The 15,323-nt window shown below is 46.7% G+C and overlaps 1 protein-coding gene across 2 annotated transcripts in view; it reads right to left on the bottom strand.

The window, feature by feature from the left end:
• Positions 1-15,323, bottom strand: part of C8B (complement C8 beta chain) — a 53,636-nt gene that overhangs the window by 21,024 nt on the left and 17,289 nt on the right. For both annotated transcript variants that reach the window (XM_060142576.1, XM_060142575.1), the window contains 5 exons: positions 12,884-13,040; positions 9,776-9,917; positions 7,430-7,571; positions 4,430-4,562; positions 1,698-1,895 (listed from right to left, as the gene is read on the bottom strand). In XM_060142576.1, the coding sequence (XP_059998559.1) occupies positions 1,698-1,895; positions 4,430-4,562; positions 7,430-7,571; positions 9,776-9,917; positions 12,884-13,040 (772 nt within the window). The remainder of the gene's footprint in view (positions 1-1,697; positions 1,896-4,429; positions 4,563-7,429; positions 7,572-9,775; positions 9,918-12,883; positions 13,041-15,323) is intronic.

Below are 15,323 nucleotides of genomic sequence, written 5' to 3'. Positions count from 1 at the left end.
ACAGGAGACGCATTAGGAGGGCTGAAGCCAGAGATGAAAGGGCCTGGGCTAGTGAAGATGTAATCAGAGTTTGATTAAGAAATACTGGATGGCCAAGACATGGAAACAACCTAAATGTCCATCGACAGACGAATGGATAGAGAAGATGTGGTATATATATACGATGGAATATTACTCAGCCATGAAAAGAATGAAATAACGCCATTTGCAGCAACACGGAGGCAACTAGAGATTATCATACTAAGTGAAGTAAGTCAGACAGAGAAAGACAAATACCATATGACATCACTTATATGTGGAATTTAAAATATGACACAAATGAATTTATCTATGAAACAGAAACAGACTCACAGACATAGAGAACAGACTTGTGGGTGCCAAGGCCAGGACAGGGGGAGGGATGGAGTGGGAGTTTGGGGTTAGCAGATGCAAACTATTATGCATAGAATGGATAACCAACAAGGTCCTACCGTACAGCATAGGGAACTATATTCACCATGGAAAATAACACAAAAAGGAATGTATATATTTATGTATACCTGAACCACTTTTCTGTAGAGCAGAAGTTAACGCAACATTGTAAATCAACCATACTTTAATTTAAAAAAAAACGAAGAAATACTGGAGAGTGAACTTAAAGGATTTGGTGGCCAACAAATGTGGGAATGAAGAGAAAAGAGAGCCAAATACGATTCTGACATTCCTAGCCTGGAAAGGCAGAAGGAAAAGAATGCTATTTAACACAGACAGCTTGGCGGGAAGCACCTGCTTTGGAGTGTCCATAAGGCATCTAAGTAGTGATAACCAGAGGAATGGGTGGTGCGGGTCTGAGCTTCACAAAAAGGTGAGAAGCGGTGGTGAAGGCTCATGCTTGCCCTGGGAGAGGAGGGGGGTGAACAGAAGAGTCACCTGCAGCAGCTGTAGAGTAAGAAGGCAAGAGGGCCACAAATGAAAATAGAGAACAGGTGGGGCTATTAGAACCCAGGAAGGAAAGTAACTGATACGGACCAGAAAGCAAGCAGGAGAAACAGGCATGTGACCACAACAACACCCCCAAGAAGTTGGAGGTGACCCCAGAAGAGGTCTTGGGTGACAATCTGGAGAGGAATTTCATCTGAATATTTGGAACAGAAGTCAAATTGCTGGGAGTCGAAAAGTCTCCAGAGATGATTTAGTCTTGCAAAGCTATGTTCTTCAGCTTAATGAAAACCAAGGGAAAAGCTCATTGAAAACAAGAGTACACAGAGAACTATATTCAATAACCTATGATAAACCATAATGGAAAAGAATATTAAAAAAAGAATGTCTCTATATGTATACATGAATCACTTTGCTGTACAGCAGAAATGAACACACTGTGAATCAATTATACTTCAATAAAAAATTTAAAACTGAGAAAATAACATTGTAAATCAACTATACTCCAATAAAATTAAAATAGTAAAAAAAGACAAAAACAAAAACAATGCCATACTAAAAAAAAAAAAAAAAAATGAAAGTAAATAATTATAGAAGGCCACCCCTGTCTGGCCTTTCTGAAAAGTAAGTTAATGTAAGGCCAAGGTGTTTTTTGTGAAAAGCTTTTTAAGATAGCAAATATAATTGGCTGCCATTACCAGTAGCAATACAGACACATCTGTGGGCATGAACATTCAAATGAATACATAGAAATGGAAGAGCACCCGAAGGGTACTTACCGTATGAGAGAATCGTTTGGTCCTGCTAATAAAACGTTTGCCGTTATCACTTGCACTGCTAATGCCAAGTTCAAATATCCCAGGTATTTTAAAACCAAAGCTGAAACTAGACTTGCTAATTGTTGTCCTTGTGACATTATGTTCGAAATCTGAGTATGATTCATATTCTGTCAGTGCAAATTCATATTTGCCTTGGGTCTGAAGGAAGAAAAAAGAAAATGTTCCTTATGTCATTTGACTTACATCAGTTCAATTCAAGTCAGCAGATACCCACTGTACTCTTACTATGTTCCAGGTACTAGACTAAGTGCTCCGGACACAAAATACTCAGAGGCGCCCACATCTCCACCCCCAGGGCTCTTGATCCAGCAGGAGAAACAGATGTGTCCAAGCTGATACTCAGAGGTGGGCGCTTGATTTGGACGTCAACTGACAGAAACGTAGGAGAACACTCTGGGCTGTAGGCAGAGACGTGGAGGTGGGCAAGGGCAGGGTGTGGTCCAGAAACTGTAGAGATGCTAGTGCAGTTGTATCAGAAGATACAAGGGTGAGGGAAAGACAAAGGTGCTATGAGAGGGTGTGCTGGCATCCAGACGCTGAGGCTCTGAATGACCTGTCAAAATGTGAGCTCAATCCAAGAACGAGCCAACCGAGGAAGCAGCTGAGCATCAGGAAGCTCGTGACGGGATGGAAGCGCGGTTGGGTTGGAAGGGATGAATTTGGGGTCAGAGAGACAAGCCAATGCGGAGGCCGTAAGAGGAGCTCAGTGAAGAAAGGCAGTGCAGGGGCGATGCAGGGACAGGGCAGCCAAGCGCCTTTGAGAACTTCGAGGAGCTGTTTGCTCGAAAATCAGTGCTCGTGGTGCTGTGCACAGGGAACTGCCAAGGGCGCTGCCTCGGCGGCCTCCGAGTGACCAGCCCCAAAGCGTCTCCGCCCACACCCCACCGGCTTCTGGATACTTGCAGTCCCCATAACACCTCAGCTTCCGAGGAAGAAAAGCAGGTGTGATTCCGAGCGTGGCGGGGAGTAAGGCACCCAAGGTGGGAGGCACCATTTTCTCGTTGGGTAACCCTGGACATTGGCCTTAACCTCTCTGTGCCCTGGTTTCTTCATGTGTAAAATGGATATGATAACGGGTCCTTCATTGGGCTTGTTCTGAGGGTTGAGTTTATGTGGGTGAAACACTGTACAGCGCCTGGCACAGGGCTCAAAACACAGCTATGGAGAGAGGAAGCTCTATATCCTGCCTGGGCCAGGAGCTGTCTTTACCAGGTGGATAAACGGCTACTCTGAGATCCTCCCTTGAAAGCGGAGGCCACAGGGATGGAGCTGGACACCACGGGGGAGGGTGTGTTTGTCCCAAGGCTCATTTTGTCTTTTTCAGCCAATAACTATGTGTGTGGGGGGAGCAGGAAAGGAGAGGGAGGAGGAGTAGCAGTCTAACCTCAGGACTGCACAATTTTAGACGTGAAAACTACCATCCACGTCATCCAGTCCAGCCCCCTCCTTTTACAGATGAGGAAACTGAGGCACAGAGAAGAGCAGGAACTTAGCCTAAAGAACAACTGGGACCTGTGACAGAGCCAGGCCTGGCACCCAAGTCTCTCCCTCAGTCTCAGGTGTGTGTGTCACACTGTAACACAGTCTATTCTAAACCCCACTTCCTGTGAGATTGCTTTTAAGTCTGCTTGTTAATAACACAGGCTTATCTTGGTAGAGCATTTTATAACTTAAAAAAATGCTTAGAACAAAGCCTGGTTCTAATAGGCAAGGACTTGATAATAAGAGTTAACACTTCCTGTCATCTGGCTGTCTCTGGACGCTAGGATTCTTGCATGTCTGTCATGATGATTCTAGTATCACCTGGCATCTGAAACATCTATCTCTTTGCCACTCAATTGACTACATTTATTCAAACCACTGACTCATGATTCCAGTCACAAGGTTAAGTCGCTTGTGTCACTTCCTACCCCACTGACCGTTTGCTCTTCCATCACTGATATAATTCTTTGTCTGTAATGTCTATATAAACTCTGGAAGTCTAGGTAGGGTGTCCCAGCTGTCATACCAATGTTTATATATGAAAGTCTGTGAAATTTTCCAAAGGCAAAATAAAGTATGGACCTTACAGTGTCTGTATTTGCTTTTGCTACAAATATGAAACTGAAGCTACCAGTTTTCTCTATCTATGGCTATAAATAAAAAACAAAAATAGCCTTTTTATCATCCCCCCCAAAAAAGAAGAGTTAGCACTTCCTGAGACTCACCAATTAAACCAGGTATTGTGTGTGCTAAGCATTTACACTCACTAATCACCTCACTAATCCTCTGCGTGCAGGTAGAACCTTTATAACTCCCATTTTAAAGACAGGAAAACGGAGGCGCAGAGCCTTTAAGATGATACAGATGGTAAGTTGCAAAGGCATCTGTGAGACTCCAAATCCTAAGCTATGCCTGTCTCTTCACGGGAGCTTTTGTTATTGCTGTTAGTATGATTACGGCTACTACATCTCTGTACTGCCTTTACTATACATGGCATGTCAGCCTCACCACTGCGTCCAGAGGAAGGGACCACCCATTTCACGTATGAAGAATTGACGCTCAGAGAGAAAAAGCGATGCGTCGGCGCTCGCCCAGCAGGCAGGCTGTAGGCCGGGTCTGGATCCATGCTACTGGCTGCTCTGCCAGTGTCCCTGCCATGGCCCTGTGGTGGCTTCCTGGCCGGCACATACCTGTGGGATGAAGTTTTCCACATTGTATGGCTTCCGAAACCTCGTGTTGAGTATGTAATGGGGGGAGCAGGCACCGGCATAATACCTGTGATCGAGAACTGGGCCCTCCAAGTTGTTTGTGAACAAATTTATCCTGCAGGGAAGGGGCGGAGAAGGGTAAGAGGTGAGGGTGTAATCCCAACTGGTAGACCTACTAAAGGACAGCCAAATTCCTTGGTACGGCACTCAAGGCCCTCAATATCTGGATGAAACCAGCTTTCCGGCTTCATCTCTGGACACTCCCAGCCACAGTCACAAAGCCAGTCCCTTACTACTTGGGGGTGTTCTTCCTCCAGTCTGCTTTGCTCCTCTTCTGTGTAAGGGCTGTTCCCTACGCCTAAATGCCCTTCCAGCCATTCACTGTTTTCTCTCTCACTTATCTCTCAAGAATGGGTTCCGTCGTTGTCTGTCGTGGGCAGCCTTCACTGACACTTGTACCAAGCTGCGTGCATTAGAGGTCCTCATTAGACCCCGTGCTTGCCCCATTCATGTATTTATTGTTCTGCACCTACTGCAGTTGCCTAAGAATGGTCTAGCATGGGAGGCAAGAACATGGACTCTGCAGCCAGATGCCTGGGGTCAAATTCCTGCTCTGCCATTTATGAGTTCTGTAACCTTGGGTACACCAATTAACCTCTCTGCACCTCAGTCTCCTCATTCGTAAAATGGGAACAAAGAAAATCTTATCTCTTGGAGTGGTTGTGAGGATTACACGTGTCCATATTTGTTAAGTGCTTAGAACACTACTTGGTCTGTGATAAAGGCTTGTTATTATTTATGTGTCTGTTGTCTCCCCTAGATTCTGTGCTCCTTGGGGATGGTGGTTTTCTTCTTAATTTCTGTATGACCCCCATCACAAGACACTAAATTAATTCCCATTTACTGAGGGTCTAACTGGAAACAGACACAGTCACAGATGGCTCAGGGTACCACCTTACTCAATGTCCCTGAAGTCCTGGATGCCATTATGTCCATTTAGAAAGAATGAAAATACTGTCTCTAATTTGACATTCTTTCTCACCGCCTCCTAAGAAGCCTCCATTCCTGGAGGCTTGTTCTTGCCGACCATGCTAGACCATTCTTGGAAGTCTGCTTTGATTACTACCGACAGCCATTTTTTTGTTCAAAGGAGCTCTGTCTCCTTTTATCTTCTGCCTGTTGGCCTGTTCTGCTCTACCAGAATTGTCTTAGGCTCTCTCTCCTGTGACAGAGTTTCTTGTAGCATAATAATGTATATTCTTTTTTTGTGTGTGTGGTACGCGGGCCTCTCACTGTTTTGGCCTCTCCCGTTGCGGAGCACAGGCTCTGGACGCACAGGCTCAGCGGCCATGGCTCACGGGCCCAGCTGATCCGCGGCATGTGGGATCCTCCCGGACCGGGGCACGAACCCACGCCCCCTGCATCGGCAGGCAGACTCCCAACCACCGCGCCACCAGAGAAGCCCCATTTATTTTTTTTAATACTGTAATAATCAATTACACATATTGGCTCACTGAATCCATGGGTATTATTATTATACCCATTTAACAGATGAGGAAAGTGAGGCACAGAGAGGGCAACCAAACTGCCCAGCAGCTGGCAGGGCCAGGACTCAAAGTCTGAGTGTCTTAAGTCAAGGGCAGAGTCTGCTTTCTTCCCACCACACGCATACCTGCTGCCTCCTGTGTATTAGTTTATTACCACGGCATTAGCTTATGCATCCCTCACAGACTGGAAAGAAGGGTATTACTAACTTCCGTCTACAAACGACAAAACTAAGGCACCGCGCAGACAAGTGCCTCAGCCAGGGTCCCGTGGCCTGTGAGCCGTATTTCTGCCCCTCCTGCAGGGTCCAGTCAGCCTCTGCTGAATGTCCACTCTGTCACCCTCTTTGCCGTGTGACTTCTGAGAACTCTCTTAACTTTCCAGGTCTCCGTTTCCTTATCGAGGAGATGGGGCTTATAATCACTAGTTTCTAAGGAGGTCCTGAGAGGAGGTTTTCCCCACCTGAGGCGTCTGTATCTCTAATGACAACCTTTCAGGATGGAGGTCTGACGTTCATTTAGGAAGAGGGAGAACCCCATCCAGGGCCACTCTGCTCCCCACACTGCGTCACACACGCTGATTTGTGAGGCGTCTGAAGAGAGGCCCTCCTCCTCCCCTGGAGGCTGAGAGGCTGCAGTGCACAGCAGGAGAGGAGGGTGGGCACCAGGGCAGTCTGGTCCCTTCTGACCCCTCACCTCCCCAGAGGATTTAACCAACTCAGAGGCCCCCAGATTGGCTGCACACAGAGTGGCTGCAGAGCCGTGCTGGAAATGCACTCCTTCACTGGCTAATTACTTAGCACCTTCTCCTCTGGGCCAGCCCGATAGAGAAACAGATAAACCTCCCTCGCAGCTGTCAAGGGGATTCAAAGGTAATGCTTCCCACTAGCTATCTATTTTACCTTTAGTAGTGTATATATGTCCATGCCACTCTCTCGCTTTGTCACAGCTTACCCTTCCCACTCCCTGTATCCTCAAGTCCATTCTCTAGTAGGTCTTTATTCGTCTTTATTCCTGTCTCACCTCTACTTTGTTATAAAGCAGAAACTAACACACCATTGTAAAGCAATTATACTCCAATAAAGATTAAAAAAAAAAAAAAAAGAAAGGTAATGCTTAGAAAGTACCTAACACAGTCACAGAGCAGGTGTCAAATAACCCTTCCCCCAGCCCTCGCGTGGAGCCTCCGCGGCCCCAACACACAGCTCTGCCCTCAATGCTCCCTCCCTGCAGCCGCGTAGGTCCATCTCTCTGTGGGATGTGCTCCCGGAGGCCCTGGGTCTGTCCTCAGGGAGCAGCGCAAGCATCCGCGTACACCCCTGCCTTTCTCAGAAAGGAAAACAGAGCCACTCTGTTTACAGGTCCATCCCTGGTTCTTCTCCAGAATCACATTTAACTGTGTGCCCTTCCAGCTCTACAACAGAAGGCGGTAACTTACCCACTGGCCAGGCTGCCAATGGCCCAGTATTGGTCCATTTCCTGCTGACATTTTTTATAAATCCTTCTACAGTTCCCCTCATCTGACTGGTCTCCACAGTCGTTGTCCCCGTTACAAAGAAGTCTGCGGTTTACACACCTCCCTGGAATGGAGAAAGGGGGTTACCCACGGTCCAGTAAGGCCAGTAAGGCCTTAAGAGGCCAGTAAGATGTGGGGGGGGGGACTCACATGGTTTGAGACCCACTGTGGGCCGGACACTTTGCTGTGCCTTTAATGCTCTGTTTGCATTAGTCCTCATGTATCGGGGTGGGTGGGTAATGGAATCCACAGTTTAACCCCCCAAAGAAGCCAGTGTTATATTTCTGAAAGTACTTGAGGGCAGATCCACTAGGCAGGGGTCGAGTGGCCAGACAGGAAGGAAGGCTGGACTCCTCTGCTTGGCACTGGTGAGAGGTGGTGGGTTCGGTGGGCCCTATAACAGTACTAGTCGTGGGACCTTCCAAATGTTACCTGACCCCACCCCCCCGCCTCAATTTACTCATCTGTAAAATAGGGACTCCATCATACCTGCCCCCTAGGGTTGCTGGGGATTTAAATGAATGAAACAGTACTGGCTCATGGTAAGTGCTGGATAAGTGTTGTTATTACTATTATTAGTGTTTTGATGGCCCAAATGCACATTGCTGGTAAGTACTGGCAGGAGGATTGGAACCTATAGCTTTCTTATCACAAACTCTCCCCACTAAACCACACTGCCTTCAACACCAGAGCCATTCGGACTACTTTTGTTTTTTTTGCGGTACGCGGGCCTCTCACTGCTGTGGCCTCTCCCGTTGCGGAGCACAGGCTCCGGACGCGCAGGCTCAGCGGCCATGGCTCACAGGCCTAGTCGCTCCGCGGCATGTGGGATCTTCCCGGACCGGGGCACGAACCCGTGTCCCCTGCATAGGCAGGCGGACTCTCAACCACTGCACCACCAGGGAAGTGCCGGACTACTTTTAGATGATAAAATTATTTGGACTGTATGTTTAAAATTATTTGCTTCCTTGAAACTCTTTTCCCCATGGACTTGACTTCCTTTCTTATTTGTATATTCTTGCAGGATAAAGCCCATAAGACAGGTAACCTTTTTTCCTCAGATGTGTCTGGTCATTTTTAACCAATGTTTTGGGGTATTAAAGGCAGAAGAGTAACAATCTGGTTTTCATATGTTCCTTACAAGGCATTTAAACTAAAGCCTGCCCAAATAACCATTGTGGCTTTGGTCAGAATCATGGAACACTGGTCCTAATTAGTCCATGGACACCCTGTAAAAGTCTTTCAGATTTATTGGATGGAGTTTTGCCTTTGCAGTAAGCCCTAGAAATTGCTCTAATTCTTTCTGAGAAGATCCCTAAGCACAGTCCACATGGTTACAGAGAATGTAGAGAGTTGCAACTCCCATCTAGATAATTTGGGTCAAAATACTCTGATTTTTGCTGGAGCCTTGGAGAAACAGAGAGGCATACGTTTGCCTGAATGAGCTAGAGGAATGAATTGAAAAGACAAGTGTTTACTTAGCTCTGCCACTGATGATTATTCGTGTGTGCCTTCCTCCCTTCCTTCCCTCTGTCTGCCTGTTCATCTGTCTTTTCTTTTTTTCCCTTGCTTCCTTTAATCGAAAATGTTTTATGACTATCTCATGGGTTAAGGGTTATGCTGTACATGGCGATACAGAAGTGCAGGGACCATCTCACCAAAGAGCTTTCAGAGATAAATGATGCTACCCACCCTACTTAACTGCTGCAGGTGGCTTTGCTACATTGCATTTAGCCTCAAACCTCTGAGAAAGCCAGCAGAACTCAGGGTCTGCAAAGAGCTTTCACATCCATTGTGTCACTTGATGTTTATAGCAAACTTGTAAGGTATTAACATCACTTCTGTTTTTCTGTTTAGAGAACCAACAAGTGAGGAGGTTCAGTGATTTCTCTAAATTACAAAGTCAAAGTAAGATTTAACTCGGGAGCTCTTATTCTAGCACACATAATTTTGGCGTCCATAATGTCAGTGAATGTAATTTGAATTCCCCGATTCCTAATTGTACCTCCTCCACTTACCTGCTATATGATCTTGCGTGAGTAACTTCTCCAAGTCTCAATTTCTCAATTTGTAAAATGGGGGTAATATTAACACCTACATGGTAGGGTTGTTTTTATGAAATAATACGTGTAAAAAGAGGTCAAGGAGGCCTCCTGACCTGACACATGACCGTGATCTTGAGCACCAGGCAATGGCCAGTCCTCCCACCATCATGTGCCATTGGCTCACTTGATAGCTTTCCCCTCCCGCTCCTGCGTCCCTTTATACCTGTCTGCGCACACACAAAGCCTTCACAGCGCACTTGACTTCTGCATGGCCTGTTGGAAACACAGTCTTCAACTTCCTTGTCAGAGAAGGTGCACGGTTCCCCATGGAACTGAGAGGGCTGGAGCAAGTAGGCATGTCTGTACTGTAGCAGAGAGGAGCAAGGTGAACCAAGGGCAGAGCCTTGGAGACCTGGGGAGCTAAGGGGTACACTTAGGGATCTATATTGCCACTGGCCGGTTGTCTATTTCAAATAGACTGGGAGCCCTCTGAGGGCAGGGACCTTATCTTCAGTTTCTGCATCCACAGTGATCAGTAAAGATTTGCTAAATGTGGGGAAAGCATGGGCTTTGGAGTCAAAGGTAGTAAGTGCCTTGATGCAGCCAGTTCAGTCTTTCAGCTTGATTAATCCAATGGGTTGATTCAAGTATTCTCATTTACTAAGTAGCTTATAACACAAAAGCATGCACTTTGGAGCCACTGACTCTGATACTTTTTAGTTATGTGATATCAGGTAAGCTACTTAAGCACTGTGATCTCAATTTACTCATCTATAAAATGGGGATAATGAATTACCTAAATATACAGTTATGGAGTTTCAATTATATGTGTGAGATATATATGAAACCTCATGTTGTCTGGTACACAGGAGGCACTCAATTGCTTGTGCTTATTTTTCTTTTTAATTATTAATAATTTTTAGCGGTCAATATTTCTCCATCTCTAGATTGTTTATTCCAGAAATATGGATTGGATTTCCAAACTTTTGATTGAGCCACCCAATGTTGAAAAAGGTAGGTGCTACTTATGCTTGTTTGGTTTTGATCATAATCATGCCCTCTGGGCTGCCCTCGAGGAGGCTGCAGATGGTGGTGGTGGTGATGATGGTCAACACCAGGCAGTGACAACACAGTGCGACGGGTGCCATGAGAGGGGCAGTACTGAGCGCTCTGTAAACGCAGAGGGGAATCTGCAGTGCAGCCTTAGGAGACAGTGAAGCGACATCTAAGCTAAGCCCCAGAGGGTGAGTAGACACGTCAGGCAAACACGGAGAGCTGGCTGAGGAGGAGAGAGAAGGGCGATCTGGGTGGAGGGAACTGCTGTGCCAAAGCTGAGAGACTAGACAGTATGCACCTTGTTCCAGGAAACAAGAAGAAGTCCATCACAGCTGGAGTGAAGAGTGAAGGAGGGAGAGTGGCAAGAGATGGAGGGAGACGTAGCCAGGAGCAGGTGAGGCAGGGCCTCCCAGGCCTCAGGAAGGCTGGATTTAGCACTTCATTATGGGGAAATGAGAAACCACTGCAGAGGAAGGAAATGATCAGATTTGGGTGGCATCCGAATGGTAGCTGCAGTCAAGATTTTGGTACCACCAAAGGGGGCAAAGCAGGATGGCAGCCCCTTTACAGACTGACATGTTAACTAGCCACACTTACTACGTGCATGGTATCTGGAAATCTAGAAAAGAAACACAGACAAGCATCCACCCATGGTCCTTTGCTTTCCCAGAGTCTTGCTTCCTGGAAGGCAGAGGCTAGCAGGACAGGGATAAGGTCTGCAAAGAAGATGCTAGAAGACTAGCCCCAGGCACCAGAGACAAAATGGGTTTGAGGCGTGTGGAGATGACGGAGGAAAGACATCTCCCAATTCCAGTCGAAAGGTTTTGATGAACTCCCAGCCACTGACCCGGCAGACAGCAGTGATGTACACTGAGGGACCGTGTGTGGCAAAGTCTGAGTGCAGAGCTCTGTCTGGCTGGCTGAGTGCGTGGATGGATGGACGGCTCATGCTGGGTCTTCCTGGTTTATGGTGCAGATGAAGCAATTATCCAGATAACTGGATCCATGTTGATCACATCAGCAATAATGCCTACTTTGGGAACTGGATAAGCCTGCAGGGCTCTCCACATTGATCCAATTAAGCGTGCAATTGTCCTGGGCCTACTTCCACAGCCTCTTTAGAGTCCTAGCCCATGGCTGGTTCAGTTTCCCAAGGAGCCGGGGAAATGAGAACCGTTCCCTTTTCTCTGACACATCCTGTTCTTAGAGCTGGCTCCTGGGTCAGCCCTCCTGTGACAACGAAGATCGAAGAACAAATACTGCAGAGACTGTGTGTTTTGACTGGTAGAATGCTAGACAAGGAGGCCAGCGGCCTGAGTTCAAGGTCTGTTTTTGCTACTGGGTGAACGCAAGAAATCACTTACCTGCTGGGTCTCTATCTATCTGCCTAACAGAAAGTGTAACAGTTATCCTCCCTTCCTTATAGAGATGTCAAGAAATATGATGAGATCAGACAACACATGTTTATGGAGCACCTCCTACATGCCAGACATTGGCCTATACACTGAAGATACAGTATTGAATACGTTTTTAAGCGCTCACCATTTAATGGAAAGACCAATAATAAAAGAAAAGTAAATGATAAGTGTTAGGATACAAGAGGAATAAGGAGCTATTGTAGTTCATAAAAGGGTATCTATCTAAGGGCAAGGGGGGGCTGAGAAGTCAGGGAAAGCTTCTTAAAAGAGGCGGCCGCTAAGCAGTTTCAAATCATGAGTAGGTGTTAGCTGGTGAAGGAGGGGGAAAGGTCACTCCAGCCTAAGCAAGCGGCATGAATAAAGGAACAGACAGAGTGTGAAATGTGCAGGAAAATACACGTGTCCTGTGTGCTGGCATGGGGGCTGTTCTATGGAGACGTAGGCCCGGACTAAGGCATGGGGGGCCTTGAACACCATGAGTCTGGACCCGATCCTAAGGGCCATGCAGAGACTTTGGACGTCCAAGCTGGGGACAGACTGGCCAGACTTTCATTTTCAATAGCTCCCCTGGCTGCACCATGAAAGATGGATTGAAAGAGCAAGGTTGGAGGTAGGAAGTCTAATTAAGAAGCTGCTAATGGGAGCAAGGACAGATATGCTTGGAAAAAATCTGAAAGATCAAAGAAAGGATCTGACTGCTCCTTGGAAACTCAGAGGAGTAAAATCCATTAATTAAATCAGCCAACATTTACCCAGGTCCCACTATGATGCAGGCACTGTCAGTAATGCCTCAGACGATCTTGCTGAGGATTAGGGCTCCTGGAAGCTCAGAGGACTCCCAAGGCCTGGGTACCTACCCTTTTCTTCTGACAAGGATCACACGTGGTCCAGGAGGACCAGCTGGACAGTTCGCAATCAATAGGCATTGAGGTGACGTCCACACTCCGCGTCTGTCTAGTCCTGGCGAAGCTCTCGTTGACTGCATTTGACTCAAGAGAGGGAGGCCTTTCACCCCTAAAAGGTCATCATAGAGAAGAGAGTCAAGTATCAGAAGGGAATTAAATATACCTCCAACCACCTGTCTGTCCATTCAATAAATATATATTTGCTCATTTGTGCAAGGCTATTCCTTTATCAGTCAAGTAGAGGTTAATTCACTCAACAAGTGTTTTGGAACCCCCAGTTACTGCCTGACATTACGGCTAGCTAGGGTCAGAAGAGTGCTGAACTCTGATCAGAAGACAGTCCATCAGGAGCTGGATGATCTTGGTCCGGTTTTTCAACCTCTGTGAGCTTCCCTTTTCTCACCTATATGATATAATGAGAGAATCATACCTAGCTCATTAGGCTATTTGTAGGATTAAATAAGAAAGTATATGTGAAAGCACTTTATCAACTCTAAAGTGCTTTAGATATGCAGGGATTACAACCACAGCTAGATGTATGACCTCAAGCAATACCCTCCCCATCTTGGGGCCCCTGTTTTATCCCCTGGAAAATGAGAAGTTTGGACGAGGTGGTCTTTAAGTTGCCCTCTCACATTAAGAGTCTACGAAATTTGGTCTGAGAACAAACCATGTTCAGGATGCCATGCTAAAGAGGATACAGAGAATTATAAGACACAGGTTTTTCCTTCTGGAACTCACAGTTTCGCTTAGGATAGGAAAAGAGAAACATGCCTCACGCCTTAGCTCTTCCAGACTTTATCCGGTAGGCAAGGTTTTTAAGCATGCAGGCTCCACAGTCAGAGCTGAGCTTTAGGACATCACTGTGGCTGCAGTATGGAGGCTGGGTGGAGGTGGGAAGAGCCCTGAGGCAGGAGATGCAGGCAGGAGGCTCGAGCAGTGGTACCAATGAGTGATGTGAGGCTGCACCATTGCAGCATCCAGGGGAGACAGAATGGGGAAGACAGACTTACTAGAGATTCTCGGGGGAATGGATAGAGTGATGGGTAATAGGATGGGGGGTGTGGGTTAGAGAGAGGAACAGGTTTAGGTTGATGCTGGTTTCTAGTTTGAGTGGGTGGGTGAGTGGGGAACTCAGGAGCAAAGGAATCTGTTGAGGATGATGGAGTTGGGACAAGCGGAGTTCGAGGTGTCTGTTGGACACCTACGTAGAGTCATTTGATAAATAGTCCCTACATAGTTTTGGAACTCAGGAGAGGGGTTTGTACTAGGGATACAGATCTGATCATGAAAAGCTTTGGGAGAGGATAAGACTGTTCTTGAGAGACGCCGGCCAAGGACAAGACCGTGGGAAACAAGCACAACCAGCAGACAAGGAGAGACTGGTGTCTGCCAGGCCAGGGCGAGGACAGTACATAGGGGTGGGTAGGGGATGGGGTGAGGCCAGTGGGGCGGGGGGATGGGAGAGGCAGATGGTGTCACATCTGCAGAGCCGTCAAGCAATACGAGATCTGAAATCTGTCTAGAAGATAAGGCAACACTTTTTGTTGAGTTCCTGGCAGTCTTGGGACATCGAGTGAAAGAGGGAATGAACGGGCATGTTATTTAATGTGCCTAGGCCTCTGGTTTCCCCATGTGTAATACGATGGGTATAGTATGGTTTCTCTTTTGCTTCCATCTGAAAGAATGTATAACACTGCAAGATTCTTTGTAATTTGCGTTTCTTTTCAAGGTAAAAAGGGACACGAGAAGAGAAAGAGAATTAAGATTTGCTGAGAGCCCAGGACATGTCAGATCCTGCCTGAGATGTTTCACCCATGCCATCTCATCTAATCCTGACAGCAATGCTAGAAGGCAGCAACCTTCCAGAGAGATGAGGGAAATGGCCGAGAGCCATGCAGCTGGTATGTGGTCATGCTGGGGTCTGAGCCGAGGTCTGCTCAACTCTAGTCTCTGTTAGGTCCATTTCTCTATGCTGCCCGTAGGGGAACCAGGCCAGCATCCACTCTGCCAGTCCCCTCCATCTCCATGCAAGGCCTCTTGCATCCCTGTGTCCAAGATTCATTCATTACAGAGCATCACATAGTTTCCACTGTCTCAAAATTTTAACATATCACTCCAGACAAGGTCATTAACGATACATTCTCACTTGGCAACAGTCCTAAAAAAGAGGATGATATTAACTACAGTGAAATGTATCTCCACGACCACCCCAGAGATCAGCAAAAATCAATTGCCTAGTAAAGCTGGATCTTTAATGAAAGGTCAAAGACTAGCGGGAACCACAGGTGTAGAGTCTTTAAAATGGTTACTCGAGGCAGGATGCTGCCCAGAGGCTGGGGGCTTCAGAACGTGCTCTTATCTACTAATCTGCCAGGTTTGACAAAACAAT

This window comes from Lagenorhynchus albirostris, chromosome 2 (genome assembly GCF_949774975.1).
Source record: "Lagenorhynchus albirostris chromosome 2, mLagAlb1.1, whole genome shotgun sequence".
In the NCBI taxonomy this organism is placed as follows: domain Eukaryota; kingdom Metazoa; phylum Chordata; class Mammalia; order Artiodactyla; family Delphinidae; genus Lagenorhynchus; species Lagenorhynchus albirostris.
Note: the sequence above shows the minus strand (reverse complement) of the source record. Positions and strands in the feature narration are given on the sequence as shown.